Source organism: Aptenodytes patagonicus, chromosome 3, assembly GCF_965638725.1.
Source record: "Aptenodytes patagonicus chromosome 3, bAptPat1.pri.cur, whole genome shotgun sequence".
NCBI lineage: Eukaryota > Metazoa > Chordata > Aves > Sphenisciformes > Spheniscidae > Aptenodytes > Aptenodytes patagonicus.
Window position 1 is genome coordinate 7,312,000 of NC_134951.1, and position 21,969 is coordinate 7,333,968.

Below are 21,969 nucleotides of genomic sequence, written 5' to 3' on the forward strand. Positions count from 1 at the left end.
CCTCCAAGATGGGTAGCAGTGCTGTGCTGGAAAAGTAGGTTGTTGCACCAATGCTTAACGCAGGTTAGCAGCCACTGTTCCCTGAGTGTCACGTACGGAAACAGGAGCTTTACAGAGCTGGTGGTGGTGGGGATTTTGGTGCTGCTCCTATTCAGAGCAGGGCAGGTGCAGGAATGTAAATGTGCTGGGTATTCCCTTGCCTGGTATCAGTGTCAGTCTTCAATATTTGAATTTCAGTTCAGAAGAGCTGTGTTGGTGACACAGACAATGTAGATGTTTTTCTGCAGTGGACAATGTTGTGATTTAGTGACTGCCCCATGTTTGATCACTCTCAGGATCCACGATCTGGGTTCTTCTGTCCCTTTGTCGCCTATGATGCTCACGTGGAGGGGGGTGCTCAGCAAAGCACAGTCAGGGGAGTCACTGTCCTCTTTCATCCGAGACTCCAGGAGCTGCAAAATTCAACCAAGATGCTGGAAACTGGAGTTCATTTTGATCCTCCATGGGGACTGAAATCCATGTGAGTTTTCCCAATGGTAATGCCTTAATTGTAAGTGAAGACCCACACCGTCTCCCACAGCATTCTCCTCGAGAAGCTGGCGGCTCACGGCTTAGACAGGTGGACTCTGCGCTGGGTCAAAAACTGGCTGGACGGCTGGGCCCAGAGAGTTGTGGTGAATGGAGTTACATCCAGTTGCCGGCCGGTCACGAGCAGTGTTCCCCAGGGCTCGGTTTTGGGGCCGGTCTTGTTCAATATCTTTATCAATGATCTGGAGGAGGGGATCGAGTGGACCCTCAGCCAGTTTGCAGACGACACCAAGTTGGGCGGGAGTGTTGACCTGCTCGAGGGTAGGAAGGCTCTGCAGAGGGACCTGGACAGGCTGGATCGATGGGCCCAGGCCAACTGTACGAGATTCAACAAGGCCAAGTGCCGGGTCCTGCACTTCGGCCACAACAACCCCATGCAGCGCTACAGGCTTGGGGAAGAGTGGCTGGAAAGCTGCCTGTCGGAAAAGGACCTGGGGGTGCTGGTCGACAGCCGGCTGAACATGAGCCGGCAGTGTGCCCAGGCGGCCAAGAAGGCCAATGGCATCCTGGCCTGTATCAGAAATAGTGTGGCCAGCAGGAGAGGGAAGTGATCGTGCCCCTGTACTCAGCCCTGGTGAGGCCGCCCCTCGAATACTGTGTTCAGTTTTGGGCCCCTCACTACAAGAAGGACGTTGAGGTGCTGGAGCGTGTCCAGAGAAGGGCAACGAGGCTGGTGAGGGGTCTGGAGAACAAGTCTTCTGAGGAGCGGCTGAGGGAACTGGGACTGTTCAGCCTGGAGAAAAGGAGGCTGAGGGGAGACCTTATCGTGTTCTACAACCACCTGAAAGGAGGTTGTAGCGAGGTGGGTGTTGGTCTCTTCTCCCAAGGAACAAGCGATAGGACGAGAGGAAATGGCCTCAAGTTGCGGCAGGGGAGGTTTAGATTGGACATGAGGAAAAATGTCTTTACTGGAAGAGTGGTGAAACATTGGACCAGGCTGCCCAGGGAAGTGGTTGAGTCCCCATCCCTGGAGGCATTTAAAAGACATGTAGATGCGGCACTTAGGGACATGGTTTAGTGGGCATGGTGGTGTTGGGTTGACGGTTGGACTCGATGATCTTAGAGGTCTTTTCCAACCTCAATGATTCTATGATTCTGTGTTTCTATGATTCTATGGTAGGGGGAGGGCATTGAAGGAAAAGCAGGACTTTCTTTTAAAGGTTTAAGTTGAAGCACATAGAGGAAAATGGCAAAAATAAGCATGAGTCCCTGTGCCAGGGTTCAAAACTCATCTGCTAGCAATGGGAAGAGTTTTAGGGATAGGACCATGCTGGGTTCCCGCCACACTGAAATACCCTCAAGCTTCCAAATGACTTTAAGTCCTGAAAACTGTGTTTTTTTAACAGGCAAGGTGTGTTAAGCTCTGCAGGGCATGGGCTGCCTATAGACTTTGGGTTTGTACAGGACCTTGCAGATTGGACCTTGCGCATTGGACCTTGCACATTGGGACCACAGTTACCAACTAGATCTTGGCTGATGCTGTAGCGTAAATTAAATCACAACAAATAGCTATATAGCTACAAGAAATAAACCACCAGCATTTTCTCTCTTCAGAATGATGCACTTGTTCCTGGGGGATATAAATGCAAGCACTACTCTTTGAATATTATTATCACATGCTCCTGTTTGCATTTTCTTGCTAAGGACCTTGCTACAGCATTAACACATTGAAATGTTTTTACAGAAGGCCTGGAGTTCATCTCAACAACAAAACATGGTACCTACCACATGTTCCCATGAAATCCATTCAGATAGTCCAGTGGCTTTTAATAAAAGTTCTAGTGAGATCTTCACTACTCTCTATTCTTCATATTGCCTAGAAAATATCAATGTCATAGCTAGGTTTGGATGCGGTCATTCAAAAATATTATGGATCATTTAAAACCAGTCATGCTTGACTGAGATGACGTTAGCGATAGTCACTGCACTTATGGATGGATATTGTCTATGGATATTGTTTGGAAGCTCAAAAGAGAATTGCTTAAGGGAAACAACCCACTTCTCTGGGGCTAAAAATGCAAAAATGCAAGAAGCCAGATGATCTCCGGGTCCTTTAGACCTGCAAAAAGTCAGGAGTGAAGTCGTCAAACTGTGATGGTGATCAGACTCCTCTTGTGTGTGTGTGAAGAGCAACCTTATGGGTGCTGGACACAATGCTGCTGGCCTGCAGCAGGTGTAAGTAAGAAGCAGCATTTAATGAATCCCCCACTTCTCTGTATCTCATTTGCCATCACCTTCATGTCTAAAGAGGGTGGAAGTTTTACGGACTGGGTGGCAAGGAGGCAAATCTGTTCCTTTTGTTTGGTCTATGCCCTCAAGTCCAGGAGTCAGGGCTGGCTTGTGCCAGCTGGCCATTAGTGGATTTTCTTCCCCTGAAAGTTGTGTTTCAGGAGGCTGATTTGGCAGTTTCTCTCCCTGTAACCGCCATTCTGCTGCTCCTGTGACAGGTGGGCTGGGAACTGATGGTTGCTTTTTGGTGAATTCAGTTTGTTTCCTCTCTTGCAGCCCCAGTTTTGTGGGGTGGTTTTATGGGTTTATGGGTTTTATGGTTTTATGGGATGGTTTGCGATTGTCCTGGTTTCAGCAGGGATAGAGTTAATTTCCTTCCTAGTGGCTGGTACAGTGCTGTGTTTTGGATTTAGGATGAGAACAAAGTTGATAACGCACCGATGTTTTAGTTGTTGCTGAGCAGTGCTTACACTAGCCAAGGACTTTTCAGCTTCCCATGCTCTACCGACTGAGCAGGCTGGAGGTGCACAAGAAGCTGGGAGGGGGCACAGCCAAACTGGCCAAAGGGACATTCCATACCATGGGACGTCATGCTCAGTACATAAACTGGGGAAAGCTGGCCGGGGGGGCCGCTGCTCGAGGACTGACTGGGCATCGGTCGGCGGGTGGTGAGCAATTGCACTGTGCATCACTAGTTTTGTGTATTATTATTATTATTATCATATTATTATTATTATTATATTTCAATTATTAAACTGTTTTTATCTCAACCCACGAGTTTTTCTCACTTGTGCTCTTCCAATTCTCTCCCCCATCCCACCGGGTGGGGGGGAGTGAGCGAGCGGCTGTGTGGTGCTTAGATGCCGACTGAGATTAAACCACGACAGCGATCATGCCACTGGGGGAAAGATGCTGATGAGGCATGTGGATTAACTCCTTCTTTGCACTCGCTGGTACCTCTGGACCACTGGACTGATGGGATTGGTCAGGCGGATGCCCCGCGCAGGTAGCAGTACTGAGCATGCAACCTGTAGAGACCCCAGGCTCTCAGGGTGGCCAGTCCTGCCCCGCCTCCCACCGCAGTCTGGTGCAACTGTCCCCTTTCTATCCCATAACAACCGTCCTACTTCTTGCAGCGCCTGACACCTGGGTTCTCACAGGCTAGGAGGAAAGACTGCCAGCAGGCTGCAAAGCATGGCCAGGGAGCTTCTTGATGAGTATCTCCTGTTGCCCCCCTCCACAGCTGGATCAGGACCGTCCTTCCCCTGAAGGACAGGGGTGCAGCATGATGCTGGGCAAGTGAGCAAAGGGGAGGCAAAGGCAGCAGCAATGGTGTGAAGATGGGAGGAGGAGGAGGAGGTGCAGGAAGTGTGTGGGAGCAAGAGAGCTGCAGGAGCGTGCAAAACCACTGCATGTGTTTGCCAGGAGGAGAAAACCTCTGAACTGTCGGAGGCAAAGCTCAGCCCTGCTCTTCCCTTCTCACCAAGGGGACTTTCTCCTGCCTTGCTTCACCCTGGCCCACATGACTTGTGTCCACAGGGAAAGCCCTGGGTGGCATTCCCATGCAAAACACTGGGAGCACATGGCTTCATAGGCACGTGAGCGGGACCAAGCCAGGACCCCTTGCTGGACTCCTACTCTGAGAGTCAAAGTCTTCAGGATCTCCTGAGGAAACCCAAACCAACACATTTTGCTGGAAATTGATGGCTGGCATTCTGTTGATTACAAAAATAACACTATTTTTAAATTGAAGATGATGCTTTACCCGTAGAATCAGGTGAAAACAAAAATTTGTTTGCATCTACCAAGATGTTTCCAGGAATACAGAAAAACCACCCAGCAAACCTTCTCTTAAAGTGATTTATTCAGGTTGCAGACCATAAGCCTCTTCAAAAGAAGAGGGTGTTATTTCCATACTCAGCAGCTTTGTTGGTCTCATATCAGGATGGGGCCAGGAAAGCAGAAAAGAGGAGTGAGATTACGTCTGAAGAAGTCACAGAAATATTAAATCGTTCAATAGCTCCTGATTGCTACAAGGGTCAATATGCTAAGAATAGTTACAAAATGGGGAGCCAGATTGCTTATCGGGTTGGCTTATGGCTATATCTAATAAGATTAAAATCTGCTCTTCCTTTTAAAGTTCAACTTGGCTTCTGCTTATCAGTACTTCTGAAGGCTGTTCACCTGCAGGACGCTATATCTACACTGACAGGTAGCACCAGATGATCTTCTGAAATGGATTCCTGGAGGATATGTTGTTTCACAGCACTGGTTACCTGCTCCTATGCCTTTACGGTATTCCCACCTGCTCCTCCATTTTCTGGCTTGGGATCAGGGTGAGATTTAATTTCATTTGTCTGTGATTTTGAAACTGTACTTTCTACGTTTCAGATCCAAAACTCTGTTGAAGACAGAGGTAAGGATGCAACGTTTTTATGTTAGTGGAAGGCTATCAGTCACCAAATGGGGAATTATATCAACTCATGTAATTTAGTCACTAACTTAGGTGTATTATTTCTTTTGATAGTTGATGATGTTGATGGAGGGCAGCTTAGAAAGGACATTCCAGAAATAAACTCAGGTAAGTCAGGACAGTAAGTAAGCAGAGTGTTGAATTATTAGAGATCTGAGCTAGCCTTTGGGGACCACAAGTCTGGCAGATGTGATGGCACCAGAGTGGACTGAAAGCTCCCTCCTATGTGAGAAAAATCCCAAATGTATCATGGATATGGTGAGTATTGCAAGGCAGTTAAAAATGTGTGGGATGAACCCCAGCTACTTCTGGAGAGAAGGGAGAAGACCTCCGCTTTGGAGTCTGGTAGCAGTCAGAGAAGATGGAAGGGCAGGAGCAGAGGGGTTATAATATATATATATATAAAATAATATATATATATATAAAAACCACATATATATGTCCTCACAGGGCAGAGGACAGAAAGGACAGAAAGGTCCGTAAAAGCTTGGTGTTGGAAAGGGAAGATGGAAAGGCCAGGAAATTTCCATAAGGATAGTTTTATAGGAAGCCCAGGATCTTAATCTTAAATTTGGAACCACACTCAACTGCTCCTGGGGAAGGCTCAGCAAGCCCTGGACTGAACCTCCATCCCTCCCCACTGCACTCTTCTGCAACACAACTCCTGGAGAAGCCTTGGCAGTGGCTCTAATTCAACTTCTACTTCATTGATGTGCATTTATCTTAAGTGAGTTGGTTGGTTTCACATGACCGATGACCAAGATATAAAGCTTAAGTAGCTTCATACCTGCTCCAGGGTTTCAGAGCGTTGCCTTGAGAGAGTTTTTGTTTCCTGGCATTGCCTGTTATCTGCTCTGGTGTAGGTTTCCTCTGGTTTTGCTGACAGAACAGAAAACATGGTACTAGTTTTTGTGTTTTTTTTTTTCTTCTCTCCATATGTATGTGAGGACAATATAAGTTATTTCTATAACAAAAGGTCTGAAGATGAACCGTCTGTGCTGGGATTGTGCCTGTATGATGGCACTAAATGAAAATGTTACACTAGCAGGACCATACAGTGGCTGGGGTTTGGACTCAGCTCTGCATGGGGAATTTGGCACCTTAAAAAAATAAGGGTAAAAATAAGAGTCTCAAACGCTGTGTTTTTAAAGCATGGAAGATGTGGATCAGCTGCTTAAAACACAGGTGTCTGTTGCCAGTTCAAATACATCTCCTCCAGCACCACTCTAGAAGGGGAAGGAATCTCCCAAACTTTGTATCTACCAGCCCATGTGGATATTTTGGATACCCTTATGCATCTCAAACGGCACCAGACACCTATGTTTAGGCAACTGGATGGACACGCAGCTGTGATGGGATCTGAGACACATAGCACATAGATTTAATTGCTTCAATCTGAGCTTGGTTCAGGCTCAGGTGTTTGAAAATGTGGACTGAACCTCTTCCCTCTCCAGAACCCTCGTCTTTCTCCTTTGATCATATGGGGAATCCCAGGTGATTAGCCTAGGTTAGCTAACTAGATAGGCTATTAGATGCCTAACTTCTGGACAAATCCATTCCAGCTATATATCAACTGCCATGTTCAGAAGTCCACAGTTGTTTCAGGATACAAGCCTGGGAAAAATAATAAAATCTCCTCTGGGCAGCTGTTATGAAATTGTAATGGAAAACCTAATTCAACCCCAAATCCTCCTTTGCTGCAGACGAGGACTGGCATGTTATAGTGTGGCAATGGTTATTTGTTTGTTTCTGGGCAGCTGCTGTTTAAAGCGAGATGGGTTTGTTGATGAGGCATCCTGATAGATTGTGTGGTCTTTGAAAAAAACACATATTGTAGTTCTTGATATGTTACTCTGGCCTAAGTGGTTGTTTATCTCATTTCAGAAATGGGAAGGAAGCTTTTCGAAGGTGATATTAACCTACCGGTATGTGCTGCTGATCTAAACCATCATCAGCAAGAGTGTAGATTGGGCTTAAAATGTTAACACAAGCATGTTGATCTCATTAACAGCTGGAGAGGAATGCTCTGAGAAACAGCTCCTACAGATGGAAATTTCCCATTCCCTATATCCTAGCTGACAGCCTGGGTAATAAGACTTTTTATTATGGTAGCACTGTGTTACTTGCATTAGATATGCTCTGTTTTTGTCCAGCTCTCCGGGCTGCTTTTGTTTCATTTGCTGTTGAGTTATGCTGCATTGATGCCCTTGTTACTGCTGGCCAGACAGGGCGATGCAACCCTGCCCCAGCACACGTTGTTTTCAATGTAACAGCCCCAGCGACCAGCCAGATGCTGATGAGCAGCCAGTTTAACTAGTACCAGTGTATCTGGCTGAGATCTCTAGATAAAGAAGTCGGGAAATCCTAATCTCAAGAATATGCATGTTGATCTACTGCACCCTTCATGCCTAATCTCTTCTCAACAGTCCCAGCTCAGAACAGGCTGAAAGGAAATGCAGATATTTTATAAGTAAAAAAAGTTCAGAGCATTCTTCCTTCTTGTTTCCATTTAATTTTAGGGACTATTTTAAATATTGAACAATTTAGGTGTAAAAACTAATAGCAAATCAGTGTTAAAATCTTATGGATCTCTCCTGTGTTTCCTAGCCCCGAGCTCAAAGTTTACAATAACTGAAATTATATAATAACATGCAATAAAATTACCCAGCAAAACCTGAGCAATGCCCTGGATGTCCAAAAGTCTGCTTGTTTGTTTCAGCACTATCAGTTTACCTAATAAAAGATAATATCTCTCCCTGTGGCCTCTGCCAAAATTAGTGCAGTCAGGGAACTCTGCTAACAGCCTCCTGCTCTATGATCCAAGTAGATATTTTTTATACATGTTCATATTTTTAATGCACGCTTGTTCATACTTTCTATCTAGAATTACATATATATAATATATATATCATTTATATTATATTATATATAATATATAATATATATAATAATATAATAATATATATTATATATAATAATATTATTATATATATAATAATATATAATATATATTATATATAATAATATAATAATATATATAATATATATCATATATATTATATTATATATAATGCAATGCAAGTATCCAAGATGTTGTCAGACCAAGGACTAATACCATCTATCTATAGCCAACCGTATCCTGGGCTGCATCCAAAGCAGCGTGGCCAGCAGGTCGAGGGAGGGGATTCTGCCCCTCTCCTCTGCTCTGCTGAGACCCCACCTGCAGGACTGCGTCCAGCTCTGGAGCCCTCAGCAGAAGAAAGACACGGACCTGTTGGAGCGGGTCCAGAGGAGGGCCACGAAAATGGTCAGGGGGATGGAACACCTCTCCTGTGAAGAAAGGCTGAGAGAGTTGGGGTTGTTCAGCCTAGAGAAGAGAAGGCTTCAGGGAGACCTTATTGCAGCCTTTCAATACTTAAGGGGGGCTTTTAAGAAAGATGGGGACAGACTTTTTAGCAGGGCCTGTTGCGACAGGACAAGGGGGAATGGCTTTAAACTAAAGGGGGGTAGATTGAGACTAGATCTAAGGAAGACATTTTTTACGCTGAGGGTGGTGAAGCACTGGCACAGGTTGCCCCGAGAGGTGGTGGATGCCCCATCCCTGGAAACATTCCAGGTCAGGTTGGACGGGGCTCTGAGCAACCTGCTCTAGTTGCAGATGTCCCTGCCCACGGCAGGGGGGTTGGACTAGATGACCTTTAGAGGTCCCTTCCAACCCAAACTATTCCATGATTCTATATTTATAATATTATAAAAGCAGAACAACTGCTATTGTTATCCTCTGCTGTGTGTTTCAGATTTGAATGCTAAAGGCGTTATCCTGCAGGCGTTTGACATGTTCAGGCTGAAGTCGTGTGTTGATTTCAAGCCCTATGAAGGGGAACAGTCTTACCTGAAATTTGAGAAGCTGGACGGGTAATTTTGTATTAACAATCTGGTTTGTACTACCTTGTTTGATATGATAGTTTTTCCAACTCAGAAGACATTCATTTTCATTCTTGCTTGTACAAAGGACATAAATACCTGAGCCACATTTCTGTCCCAGAGCTTGTTTGTATTACACTGGAGAGCTAACCAATGCAAACAGACTAACCAAAGGTATTATTATCTGCATTTGATGTTCTCTTAATATAAGAAAACTATTTTATTTCCATTTGCATCCTAGCTACTGAGATCAATCCCTTTCTTGGCACTCTTTCAGGGAAAACAAGCAAATAACTTCCTCCTGGTGTTGGTTAAGGAAAGGGTCACTAGTGTGTTGGCATTAGCACGTAGCTTCCTCCTTCCTTTCAGATGCAGGGGTGAAACCACCACCTGACCAAATGTTGAAGCCAACAACCTCTACTGCTGTGCAGGTCACCGCAGCTTGCCTTTGCAGTCAGTGGGGAGGTGGTGACTCTTCCAGGCCGCAAACCATCTCACCTAAAATAGAAGTCTAAAATAGGTCTGGTGACTCACATCCCAAATGCCTGTTACTGTCCAGGGACTGTAAAGGTGCCAGGGAACCTAACTCAGCAGCAGATGCCAACAACATGACTGTCTAAAGTTAGGTCAGGGGACCTCCCCGCTTGCTGGGAAGGACCGTCAGGAAGCTGGTGACACCAGCTAGTGTCTGTGCCTAGGAATCGAGTGTAGATCTGCCCTTGGGTGTGGGGAGACTGGTGCACAGTGTTTTTGGGCAGCTTTTTTCTTTTTTTTTAAACACACAGTGATGCATTATTTCTGATTGGACATGAAAAGTTAGGATTTAAATCGGTATTTAGGAACCAAAACAGGGAAGCCAATGCAACCTGAGTTCGCTGGGGGCTGCTCAGTACCCTTGAAAATTGGGCCATTTATTTAGGTACTTTGGTAAACGTACACATAAATGACAGCCAGTGCAGTGTATGAGGTTATAAGGCACCTGCTGTACTTTCCTGTGCTGCTCATCTTCTGCTACTCCCCTTCATGTATTGGTTGAGCTGGGGCTACCCAGAGTTGAAGAGCAATAGCATTTGCCATCACCACCTCCTTTACAAGAACTGCAGCCAACTGAAGAACATGCATGCACTGCTCTCCAGGGAAGGCAAAATCACACCTGGGACAGGGACTCAGTGCCAGGCTGTGGCAGGATGCTGAAGGCACACACACGTTGCTCTTGTAAGCTGGCATTGTAAATCTACAGTCTTGGCAAGGTGGGAAATTCTAAAAAATATTATTGTATTACTTTTACCTTGATCTTGTGGTTGAGTTAATATGTAGATACAAATCATAGAAAGTATTATGCAAAATGGGTGCAATATCTGAGTCTTTGCCTTACAGGTGCTGGTCTTATGTGGGGGACCTTCAGAGTGGCCAGACAGTGTCTATAGGAGAGAGGTGTGACTATAAAGCCATAGTGGAACATGAGCTCCTGCATGCCCTGGGATTTTACCATGAGCAATCCAGGACGGACCGTGATGACTATGTTCAGATATGGTGGGATGAAATTATTGAAGGTATGATGCAGGTCTGAAATGATTGAGAATCGCCTGTAGATGCATGTCCCTTTTTTTGCAATGCCAAAATGTCTCTCGTTGAGAATGGCTGCCTACATGTTGACAACTGGACCGTTGTTTATTCACAGGTAAAGCATTTTGAAGAGATGTTATGTGCTAAGTATTATTTCTGGTCTTGCCTAATCACTTGTGTATTTTTTGTCTAGGTTTTGCATATGCCTTTGACAAACACAATGACAGTTTCCTTGATGACCTCAATACCCCATATGATTATGAGTCAGTCCTGCACTATGGACCATATTCTTTCAACATCAATAGCAACGTTCCTTCCATTACAACAAAAATTCCCGAATTTAATGAGATCATTGGGCAGAGGTTGGATTTCAGCAGGATTGACTTGGTGAGGCTGAATCGCATGTACAACTGCAGTAAGTTCTTCTTCTCACACATTTATTTGAAAATCCTTGCTCAAACTTCATGATAACATGGATGGAGTCACATGAGAGGAGCAGGAACACTTCACCCTTGGGATCCTCATGCAATGCCAAAAGAAACTATAGTTCTTATGCAGCAGCAAGCTCCACGGTGGCCAGATCCCCATTTCCTTATAGAATACCACTGAAGTGAATCAAGGGTCTAACACCTTTCATTCACATGGACTTTCCCCTAAGATTACTTGTAATAGTACCCGTTTCCTTCATGGATGATGATCATCATGCTCTTGATGATGATAAAATCTTCAGGTAAGAGTAGTCTGGAATTGGGGTCTCCAAAATCAAGAGTATTTCAAGTTGTTTTTTCTGCCTATGTGATGTTTGATAAGACAATTGGGGTCAGGAGCACAAATGGGGATAATCCTGCTTTCCAGCTCCACTAGCAAAGCTATGAAAGTAAATACTCAACATGCTGTACAGTACTGACATACTGTGTTAACATACACCTGAATATTTCCACTAGCTTCAGCAGAACTACCTCTGATTTACACCCTGAAGAGAGAAATGGGCCACAGAGCCTGTCCCAGGCAGGCTTAGAGAAAATGATGGATGTCTGAAAGGGAAAACTAGCACACAGGGGCCAAGCTGGTTCCTGCAAGGAAATATTCAGCCAAGAATGGGAGAAAGAGATGTTTCTTTCAGGAGGAAACATCATTTATGTGTGGTAACAGAGACGTAGATGTGAAAGGCTGTGTAGTCTCAGTTGTATTAAGAACATAGTTCCTGATGTTAAGTGCTGAATGTAAACACTCCGGAATGGGGTTAACAGCGAGAGTCTTATTTGATATTAATGGACATGGTAAAAAATATGTTACTCTATTGCTGTCAGCTTCAAGCCTCACCGTCTTGGATCAGTGCTCCTTTGAATACATCAATATCTGTGGGATGGTGCAAAGTGGACAAGACGGTGCTGCCTGGGACCACGCATTGGGCAAACCAGGAGATGAAGACCATACTTTGGTGGGAAACTGTGCAGGTAACGGATTTAGTTTTAGATGGCCATTAGACTTTACCCCTGCTTTTCCAAGATGTGAGAATGAAGTTATACACAGATAAATAAGTCATTAGAAATATCCTACTATTAATGTTAATCACTGTATACCTGATGCTAAACACGACTCTTGAATTTTCAGATAGAAAGGCCAATAATTTTAATTTGAAATGTTTAACCCTTCTTTAATGTCCTCCCTACATTGTAATATCTCATGAAGAAATGACAGTCTGAGCCTTAGCTGCTGTAAATTGGTGGTAGCTCCACTAAAATGAAGGGAGCTCCACCAGATTGCCACAACTGACTTTGATGAAACTCCATAGAATTGAGTCAGGTGAGACTCTCCTCCTTTTATGCATATGTTACAGTATTTTGAGTCATTTTCTAGGTTTTTTTTTAAAGCTGAAGCTGAAAGACACTTTCCCTTTGTACAGGAGTTCACTTGAGGCATCCCCACAGAAGTACCACACATAAGCAAATATTACAATACACAAATCTTGTTTGCAGACAAGTTCTGACATTGAATCCGGTCCAGGATCATCAAAATAGGAAGCTGAGCTTCAGTGATGTGTCACAGAGCAGGAGGAAACCATCCTCAGAAGACTTCTTCGAGGGAGGGGGTGCTGTGTGATGCAGAGCCACACCAGGAGGGTGTAGTTGCTGCTAATTCAAAGTTTGTTCGAGCCACACAGGGAGGCTGAAGGATTATCTGAGAAGCAAACCGGCAGTGATTTCCCCTCTTCCAAGGAGCGTGTTGCATGGTGTCCTTTTGATCGAGGGTTTGGCTCCGACAGCACCAATTTAAACATACATTGAACATATATGAGCATATTGGGTTCCGCAGCATTTCGATTGCTGCCAGGACACAGGAATCGAGTAGGGTCTGTTGTTTTCAAAGGCAATGGGGAGAAAATTAAATACTGCAGAGGAGTATCACGTAAACAGTCCAAAAATCCTCTAGCAAAAAAGTTTCTTTTGAAAGTCAAAAGAAATGCAGCTGGTCTGTGTACAAGTGGTCACGGTTAGGCACATTTTCTTCCCAAAACGCAAGTGGTGGTTAGTCGCAAAAGTGTCTCACAGTGCAGGAGAGGAAAATAGTACTGAATAGAAAAGTAAAAGAAAAGAAAGCCATTTCTGTGGAACTTGTTCCCAGGGAGGAGAGAGTAAGACATGGCTTTTGGCAGTAACAGATCGTGTTTGCTGCCTAACGCTGCGTTTGGTTACAGTTTGGAGATCCTGCGGTTATACCAAATTTGCAGGCAGTGAGGAGGAGAGCAGGCGCGTAGCAGGCAGGGTGAGGGGATGCTCCTTTTCTCATCAACATGTGGGGTTCGAGAGGGCAGATGTATGTCCGGTAAAAGGCACAATGCAAAAGCCAGCACTTGGAAGACCCACCGAGAGGGGAGCAAAACGAATAGGAGGGTTGTTTAGGTCCCATCGTTGGCAAGGAAAGAGAAATTTCTTATTTCTAGAGGAACAAGTCTGGCTGTTGTTTGACGGGCTGTTTGCTTGCGGTTTGCAGGGTGTGTGGTTTGCTGACACTGTAAAGGCTCTGGATGTGTGACAGAGCATGTGGCTGGGGCGCTGACAGCAGCTTCCTGCCTCTCATGGCCAGTGACAAACAATTAACTGCTCTTCTTCAAGGAGGGGGAAGAAAAGTGTTTAAAACCTAAGCAGTCAGCCTTCATAAGTTTCCTGAGAGCAAACGGGTCAGTTTTTGGAAAATAAGCAGCTTTACTGGGTATTTGTAGGGGAACTTACTGCAGAAGGCCAGCAACGCCTATGGGAGCACATCCAAGCGCAGGCACGCGGCTGGAAGCAGCAGTGGAGCTCCGAGTGGCATCAGGGGGCAATTCAGAGTCGTCATTCTCTACACGGTCTCTGCTATTTGCATCAGTCGGCTCCCAGACAAACAGAAAAGTGCAAACCCATAGATGCAGCCACAGGGTATTTCAAAACCCCAGTGTGATGCAGCTTGAAAACGTCCTTGCTGTCAGGAGAGACGCTTCCTATAGAGAGGGGATGTGTGGAGGCTGTTAGGTAAAGCTGATGCACTTGCTCAGTCGTCTTCAAGAAGCTGATTTAAAATCAGCTTCAAGAAGCTGATTTAAAATTGCAACTCCAGAGTTAGTGCCCATGAGAACAGAATTTGGCGCAGAGGCAGTTTCCTTAAGACTGTTGCTAGATTAACTAGGGTGCAGAGCATCAGGCAATCACCATCCAAACAAACAGGTCACAGGACGCTTGAGGAATATACAGAACGGGGCTGATGCGGATGATGAGGGTGCAAGTGGTCAGCCTTTGTAACCAGGAAGATCGAAGACTCAGAGGAGGTATCACTCCAGCCTACAGACAGAATTGCAGACTGACTATGAAAGAAAGGAAATAGTTATTTCAAACACATTAGCATGAGAGGGCATGAGTTGATACAAAATAATTGGGCTGCAAGTTAATAAATTTTTTTCCCATAGCAGAAGTAACGCAAAAACGTCTTCAGCTACTCTTATAGGGAAGTCTGATCTATTGATAAAAGGCTTACAGGGCACGGTTTCTAGGCAAAGCAGAAGGCTGAAGGCCTTGACCTAACAGGACCCTTCCAATACTTTCCTAGTTTGTCTGCGAAAAAATCCCTGCCCAAGTGCATCCACTTACATTTGCACATGTTTACAGGATTGGCACATGTACGGTTCGTACTTAGTTTCTGAAGAATGCAACCCAACGTGTACCTTATCTAATCAACTGAACGCTATTTTGCAAACCATATTTCAATGCATTTTATTTTAATATTGTTTTACAATGTAGGGAGAATTCTTTTTCATTTTAATATTGATTACACTGTAGGGAGAATTCTTTTCTATTGAATTTTTTTTTTTACTTTGAAAATAACTTTCTAACTCAGGCAAGTGGAAACTACACTAAAGTTTACTTAGTACTGGCATTTCGTTACTGAATGGATCAAAAACTTTTATCACATCACTGTTTTGTGCTTCCCAGATAGAGGATATTTCATGCACTTAGATACAAAAACTGGACATGCTGGTCAGTCAGCTCTTCTGGAATCTCGCATCCTTTATCCAAGGAGGAAGGAAAAATGCCTTCAGTTTTTCTACAGGTTAAATGGAAGTCCACAGGATAAGCTAGTTATCTGGGTTAAGAAAGACGATGGAACTGGAAATGTTAGACGGATGGAAAAGCTGCACACTATTACAGGTAAGTGAAAGTGTCTTTTCATATCTGAAGTGCTGGCAAACTTTGATGTGAGACAACACTGGCATGGTTTATTGTATGAAAGTTTGCTCAAGTGTCCAGTGTAAATCTAACCTTCATTTGCTTCAGTTGAGTAACTCCAGAGTTAGTGCCCATGAGAACAGAATTTGGCGCAGAGGCAGTTTCCTTAAGACTGTTGCTAGATTAACTAGGGTGCAGAGCATCAGGCAATCACCATCCAAACAAACAGGTCACAGGACGCTTGAGGAAGACGCAGCTTGATTTGGGATTGTATCCTGGACTTTCCATTCTCACATATATTTATTTCCCTCCTCAGCTGATGGAGAGTATCACTGGAAATTGGCCAGCATTCCCTTCAGCATCCAAACCAAATTCCGGTATGGGTTTCAGGGCATCAGAGGAGATCCAGCCAAGTCTGCCGGGGGGATTGCCGTCGATGACACCAGCATGACAGAGACAAACTGCCCCACCAACATCTGGCACATCAGAAACTTCACATCCCTTTTTAACAGTACTTCAAAAGGCGATTATATCATAAGCCCTGTATTTTACAGCTCGGAAGGCTATGCCTTTGCTTTACAGCTGTATCCTCACGGAAGAAATTCGTCACCCTACATGAATTACATGGGGATTACTTTCCACCTCTGCAGCAGTCCAAACGATGGCCTTCTTGAATGGCCGGCTGGACACAGACAAGTTGTCTTGTCGGTTTTGGATCAAGACCCTGATGTAATCCACAGGATGTCCCTCAGCCGTAGCTTTACTACAGACCCAAACCAGCTAGTATATGGTAAGTCAGAGTGCACCAGGGAGAAAAATAGAAATGCAGAGGTTTGCTGGAGCTGGAGAAAAGTGTTGAAAGTCAAGAGACTGAGCAAGACTTTCTCTGCACATAACACCACTGGGCTGACTGGAGATCAGCTTTAATTACTTCTATATTTTTGCACAACAGGCAGAAATGACACCCTGCAGTGGGACAAACCATTTATCACTGGAAGTTTTTCTTCTTTCTGCAACTGCTACATGAGCCCAGGTGTTGGCTGGAATACATTCCTGACCCACAGGCAGCTGCACTGGAAAAAATTCCTTAAAAATGACAGTCTTTTCATCTTTGCCGATTTTGAAGGTAGAGTATTATATTATCAGAATCCCCACTGGAACAGAGCAGGTACATCTTTTCTGTTTGTAAGGAAAGCACAAAAGATGAGGGTGATTAGCAAACATCTAGAGAGTCATCTATTTCAGGAGCAAGGTTTTTAAATGCCTAGTGATTTCAGGTGCCTGGATTTTTGAATACCCAATATGAAACCCTGTGGATCACCTTGGTTCTCTGGTCCCTGAAAATCAGTTTTTCAAGACAGATTATACTTCCATGTCTTGAAGATCAGCCTACTTAATGGTGTTCCTATATGCCACCACCCCTGTATCACTTCCGACAAGAAAATCATGGTTTGAAAATGAAGGGGTTCTTTTCGGACCTTGAAAAACTGGCAGAAGGCTTTTTTGGTCCAAAACTTCTCTCCTGAGGTTGCAATTTTTGTCAGGACTGTGTGCAGCCGCTCTGCTCTGCCAAAGGCAATAGGGAAGGGGAAGAAGGAGGAAAAGAGCTTTCTGGTTTAGATGGCAGCCTGGCAGGCACCCCTCTGAGCAGGCCAAAAGGACTGTGCATGCCCATCCTCTGTGCAGCCACACCTCAGATGGCTGTGTTCATCTTATCTCATGTTGTGTCCAAAAATGAACTTTCTAGACTCCCTGGTGGGTCATTTGAGACCAACGGGTACCTCTGGGGAGCAGTTGATCCCATTCCATTATAGTTGTGATGAACTGCTCTTCTGATATGCTGATCTCCACTGGCTGCAGAGTGATCCATCACTGATGACGAATGGTGGGTGAGATGAAGCCTATTACCCTTCTGAAGTGAGTTTCCTTCGGACAATGTCAGTGCCTGGAAAGTGGAAACACTTTGTATAAGGAAATAATCATTAAACCAGACCTGACTCTAGTACAGGGGTCAGAGCACTTGTCGCAGATAGGAGAGGACAGTTGAGAGTACGCTGTGATAATCCAGACTCACTCCACACGACCGAGGGCTGTAATCACCACTGTGAACTCTCCTGGCAGGAGGATTTCTCCCTTGCTCTTCACAAAAAAAAAAAAAAAAAAAAAAAGCTAAGTTCTTGTTTTCATTCCAGCAGAGAATTGAGAAACTTTTGAAATGGCAAGAACTCTTGCAAGGTGGGAAAGCTGTTTCCCATGAATGCTTAACCAGGAACGTGTGCTGCCTAATAAAATGCAAAAAGCAGCCTACGTTTCTGGCATACAGAATGGCCCAGCTTTTCTGCAGGTTATGTAGGGCATTCGGCAATGCTTCCAAGTTCCCTTTAGCAATAAGAAAAGCAGCTGGGGACTCTTTGTGCTTTCCCTGACAGCGCTTTGTACCGGGAGTAATTCACAGGGGAAATTCAGTCCCGCTGTGTGACATGGGTGCCAGGGGTCCCAAAAGCATTTGCAGTTGCCAGGTGAAACTGTAGTCAAGAAACTGAAAGACGTGTTAGGAGACTGCATTTAGTCTCCAGTTGTAGACTGGTTCAGTTTCATTTCTAGACATTAAATCTAATATGGTCACATTTATAAGGTTCCCGTCTCCATTTTAATATTCATTTTGATACCAGGGTGCCTAAAAACTCAGGGGCAGTGTTGCATTGCCCTCTGATGAAAGTTGGAGGTTGTCTCTGTATAACCACTGAGGGTCTGCCCCATGCCTCCCACTTCTCCACAAACCTTTCCACCCTCCCTCCTCACTTCCCAACCCTGTTTCAGATCACCTCTGACCCAAGCCCTCTACTCTCTCCCCCCAGTCTCCCTCCATCTTAGTAACCCCAGGATCCCCTGATGGGCTTGAGAAAGACACAGACTGGAGCTCCAGGCATGCCTGCAGCTCTCTGCCCTTCCAGTTTCCCCTCCCACCTCCTTCGCTGCGTACTGCTGCAGCCTCTACAGCTATTTGGATGAATTATTGTTGCTTCATTTCTTGCCCCTGGAATCAGCCTGAAAGTCAGCTCAACACATACGATAGAACTGTACTATATACTCCATGCGTTTTAAATTCATTATTTCAACTGTCTTTTCTTGCAGATCTCACCCCTTTGATTACATCTGAAGTCCCAGTCCATCCTTGAAGTGCCCTCAACCTCTTCACTACAAGTGCAAACAGTCATCCATGACAGATAAAATATATTACTTCACTAAAGAAACTGTATTCTGTCGTTTCTGTATTTTAAGAATTTGAACTAAGCTTCCCTGTTAGTTTTAAGAGACTAAACCCATAGACCCTCCAAAGATTATTTTGGCCCAAGCAGCAAAGTGCTTCCCTTAGTTATATCGTCTTTTTTCTTCCTATGTTTCATTCTTTTTGTTTATCTTTGCTGATGGCAATGCTTACTTCCCAGCTTTTGTGTCTGACGTCTCTCTGTCCAGCCTTCCCTAGCCAGAAGCACCAGTGCTTGACTTTCCAACATCCTCTTCCAGGACTTCCCTTTTCTCCCCATGGCCATTGCCACTTCCTCAAGCCCAGCTTTTGATAACTCTCACTCCCAAGTATTCAGCTCATTAGGTCACTGCTAAAAGAATAGCATGCTTGCCTACCTTCATCTGCATCTGGACCCAACTCAACGTTACTGAGAAGTTTTCATGAAAGCAGAATGGAAATTTGTTTGGATCTTGTGGTGGGTTGTCCTTGCTTGGCCACCAGGTGCCCACCGAGATGGTCTATCACTCCCCCTCCATCAATAAGACAGGGGGAGAAAAATACAACGAAAAGCTCATCGATCGAGATCAGGACAGGGAGATCACTTACCAATTACTGCCATGGGCAAAACAGCCTCGGCTTAGGGAAATTAATTTAATTTATTGCCATTCAAACAGACTAGGATAATGAGAAATAAGAACAAATCTAAAACCACCTTCCCCCCACCCATCCCTTCTTCTCCGGCTCAACTTCACTCCCGAGTTCTCTACCTCCTCCCCCCGAGCAGTGCACAGAGGGACGGGGAATGGGGGTTGCGGTCAGTTCATCACATGTTGTTTCTGCTGCTCCTTCCTCCTCAGGGGGAGGACTCCTCACACTCTTCCCCTGCTCCAGAGTGGGGTCCCTCCCACGGGAGACAGTCCTCCATGAACTTCTCCAACGTGAGTCCTTCTCACGGGCTGCAGTTCTTTATGAACTGCTCCAGCGTGGGTCCCTTCCATGGTGTGCAGTCCTTCAGGAACAACTGCTCCAGTGTAGCATGGACCCCATGGGGCCACAAGTCCTGCCAGGAGCTTCCTCCAGCACAGGCTTCCCACAGGGTCCCAGCCTCCTTCAGGTATCCACCTGCTCCAGCGTGGGGTCCTCCATGGGCTGCAGGTGGATATCTGCTCCACCGTGGACCTCCATGGGCTGCAGGGGCACAGCCTGCCTCACCATGGTCTTCACCACGGGCTGCAGGGGAATCTCTGCTCCAGTGGCTGGAGCACCTCCTCCCCCTCCTTCTTCACTGACCTTGGTGTCTGCAGAGTTGTTCCTCTCACATGTTCTCACTCCTCTCTCCAGCTGCTGTTCTGCAGCAGTTTTTCCCCTTTCTTAAATATGTTACCACAGAGGTGCTACTAATGTTGCTGACGGGCTCAGCTTTGGCCGGCGGCGGGTGCATCTTAAAACCGGCTGAAACAGGCTCTGTCTGATATGGGGGCAACTTCTGGTGTCTTCTCACAGGAGCCACCCCTGTAGCCCCCCTTCTACCAAAACCTTGCCACATGAACTGAATACAGGATGCATTTGGGGATGTATTCATTGTACAAGGTGTTAAATGAATATATTTAATTGCATTAGTATAACATGAGATGGCTGCATAACCATTGTCCTCTACAAACTCAAATATATGCTTACAGAATGACTTACCTTTAGACATCCTCTTTAGTTTCTTGATTAATTTTTAAGTTAGGGGGACTAAAAACCAAGTGTTTTTCAGACTACTCTGATTTTGCTTCAGTTTTTTGTTCCTTTCTCACATCCACTGCTACACATCTGCAAATCATGGCCTTTGTGCTGTGTTTTGACTCTTTGCTCATCTGTGAAAACAGCCTTTACATGATGTATCTTGAGGCATGCTTCTCTTTTACTAGTAGTGTGTCCTGTTCTGCTTAGGTATCAGTGTCCTTCGAAATAATAGTTCATAAAAGCAAGTGTTGAAGAAGACCCATGTATGCTAGGTGAAAGATCAGTCTTCTGGGGCCCTTCTCAAAAAAAGAAAAGATCTCCGTACTTACTCCTCTGCAATGTGATCTCATACAAACAGCTTCCTACTTTGATCTGTTTGGAGGAAAATACGTTGCTTAGGTTGGAGGACTGACTCCTTTCTAGGACAGGGTAGTCATTGTACCCAGGCACATTTCCTACTCGAAACCTACTTGCATTTGAGGCTTCTTCACACTGAAGTCCAGCGTTTCCCGCCATCACTGCTGGGAAGCAGTGTGTGAAGCACCTCCAGAGTACTCTTTCTTCTCTTCCTTCTCAAGCCCTCTGTGTTGTGCTGTGGGTGGTGGTGTCTGTGGCACAAGCCTTTTCCTAATTGCTGATCACAGAGGTGGACATCCTCACCTTCATCACTTGTAATTTCAGATGTGAAATGAGGGAGCAGGAGTCAATTGCCTAAGTTTAAGGCACTGTGACACTCCAGGGCACATGGGACATTTGCAAGGGGATAACAGGTATGACGCAGGACCTGTGGGAAATCTAGAGCTTTCTGGAGCCTTGTGCCCTCCCTGACCCATGTCCCCTGAGAAAGAAGACAGCAAAGTGCAAGACAAGAGTTTGTCATCTCTGAAACCCACCAGAAAAGAAAGGAACATCAAGCTGGAAGGTCAAGGATCTACCGATGTATGTGACCACCTCTGGAGGCAAAGGGTGGCATGTTGTGCACTGAGGCATCAGTCCTGGGATGGGACCAACTGTGGGAAAACACTGTCAGGGCATTCATAATCATCTCTCCTTCGTCTCTAATCTTCACAATGAGATGTTAATTATTAATTGAAAACAGCACTGGGCCAAATGCTAATGTCAATGGAGTGCTATAAACCCAGAATAATTCTGCTTAAGCATGTGGCTTTCCTGCTGCGCAGTCGAGATTGTAATGCTGACAGTTAACAAGCAGAGTGGAAGGAGTCAGCAACTTTGGGCCAGACTGAGATCTTCTTGCACAAAGTCTGGGTGGGCCTTTCACCAGCTGCACTGAAGACATGAAGTTATCACATTCCTCTCTGTAACTTTCATCCAAAGTGGACTTAGGTAACTGATAACAACAATACCATCATGGAGGAAAATCTTGCTGTTATAATGTTACAAAGGTGGAAAGTTCGAAGCTGGTTGGCTGATGTTCTGTGGAAAGCTCAGCAGCATGCCCTATATATTGCAAGAGATGAGAGGGACCAGCTTCTTTTTCCATTGCAAAA

At 45.1% G+C, this 21,969-nt stretch overlaps 1 protein-coding gene across 1 annotated transcript; it reads left to right on the plus strand.

Annotated features, from left to right (window-relative positions):
• Positions 1-4,881: 4,881 nt before the first annotated feature.
• LOC143158848 (meprin A subunit alpha-like) lies at positions 4,882-18,659 on the plus strand. The gene is made up of 13 exons (XM_076335302.1): positions 4,882-4,905; positions 5,209-5,233; positions 5,345-5,398; positions 7,175-7,215; positions 7,302-7,377; positions 9,088-9,205; positions 10,592-10,767; positions 10,974-11,195; positions 12,091-12,237; positions 15,247-15,462; positions 15,797-16,270; positions 16,433-16,606; positions 18,616-18,659. The coding sequence occupies exons 1-13, from the start codon at positions 4,882-4,884 to the stop codon at positions 18,657-18,659; spliced, it is 1,791 nt and encodes a 596-aa protein (XP_076191417.1).
• The last annotated feature ends 3,310 nt before the right edge of the window (positions 18,660-21,969 follow it).

Bases quoted from the DNA above. Each gene is read 5' to 3' on its own strand.
- LOC143158848 (XM_076335302.1), top strand. From the start codon at position 4,882: ATGGGGAGCCAGATTGCTTATCGG. The intron at 7,378-9,087 runs GTAATAAGACTT...TGTGTGTTTCAG, and splicing joins TATCCTAGCTGACAGCCTGG to ATTTGAATGCTAAAGGCGTT. The intron at 9,206-10,591 runs GTAATTTTGTAT...TTTGCCTTACAG, and splicing joins AAATTTGAGAAGCTGGACGG to GTGCTGGTCTTATGTGGGGG.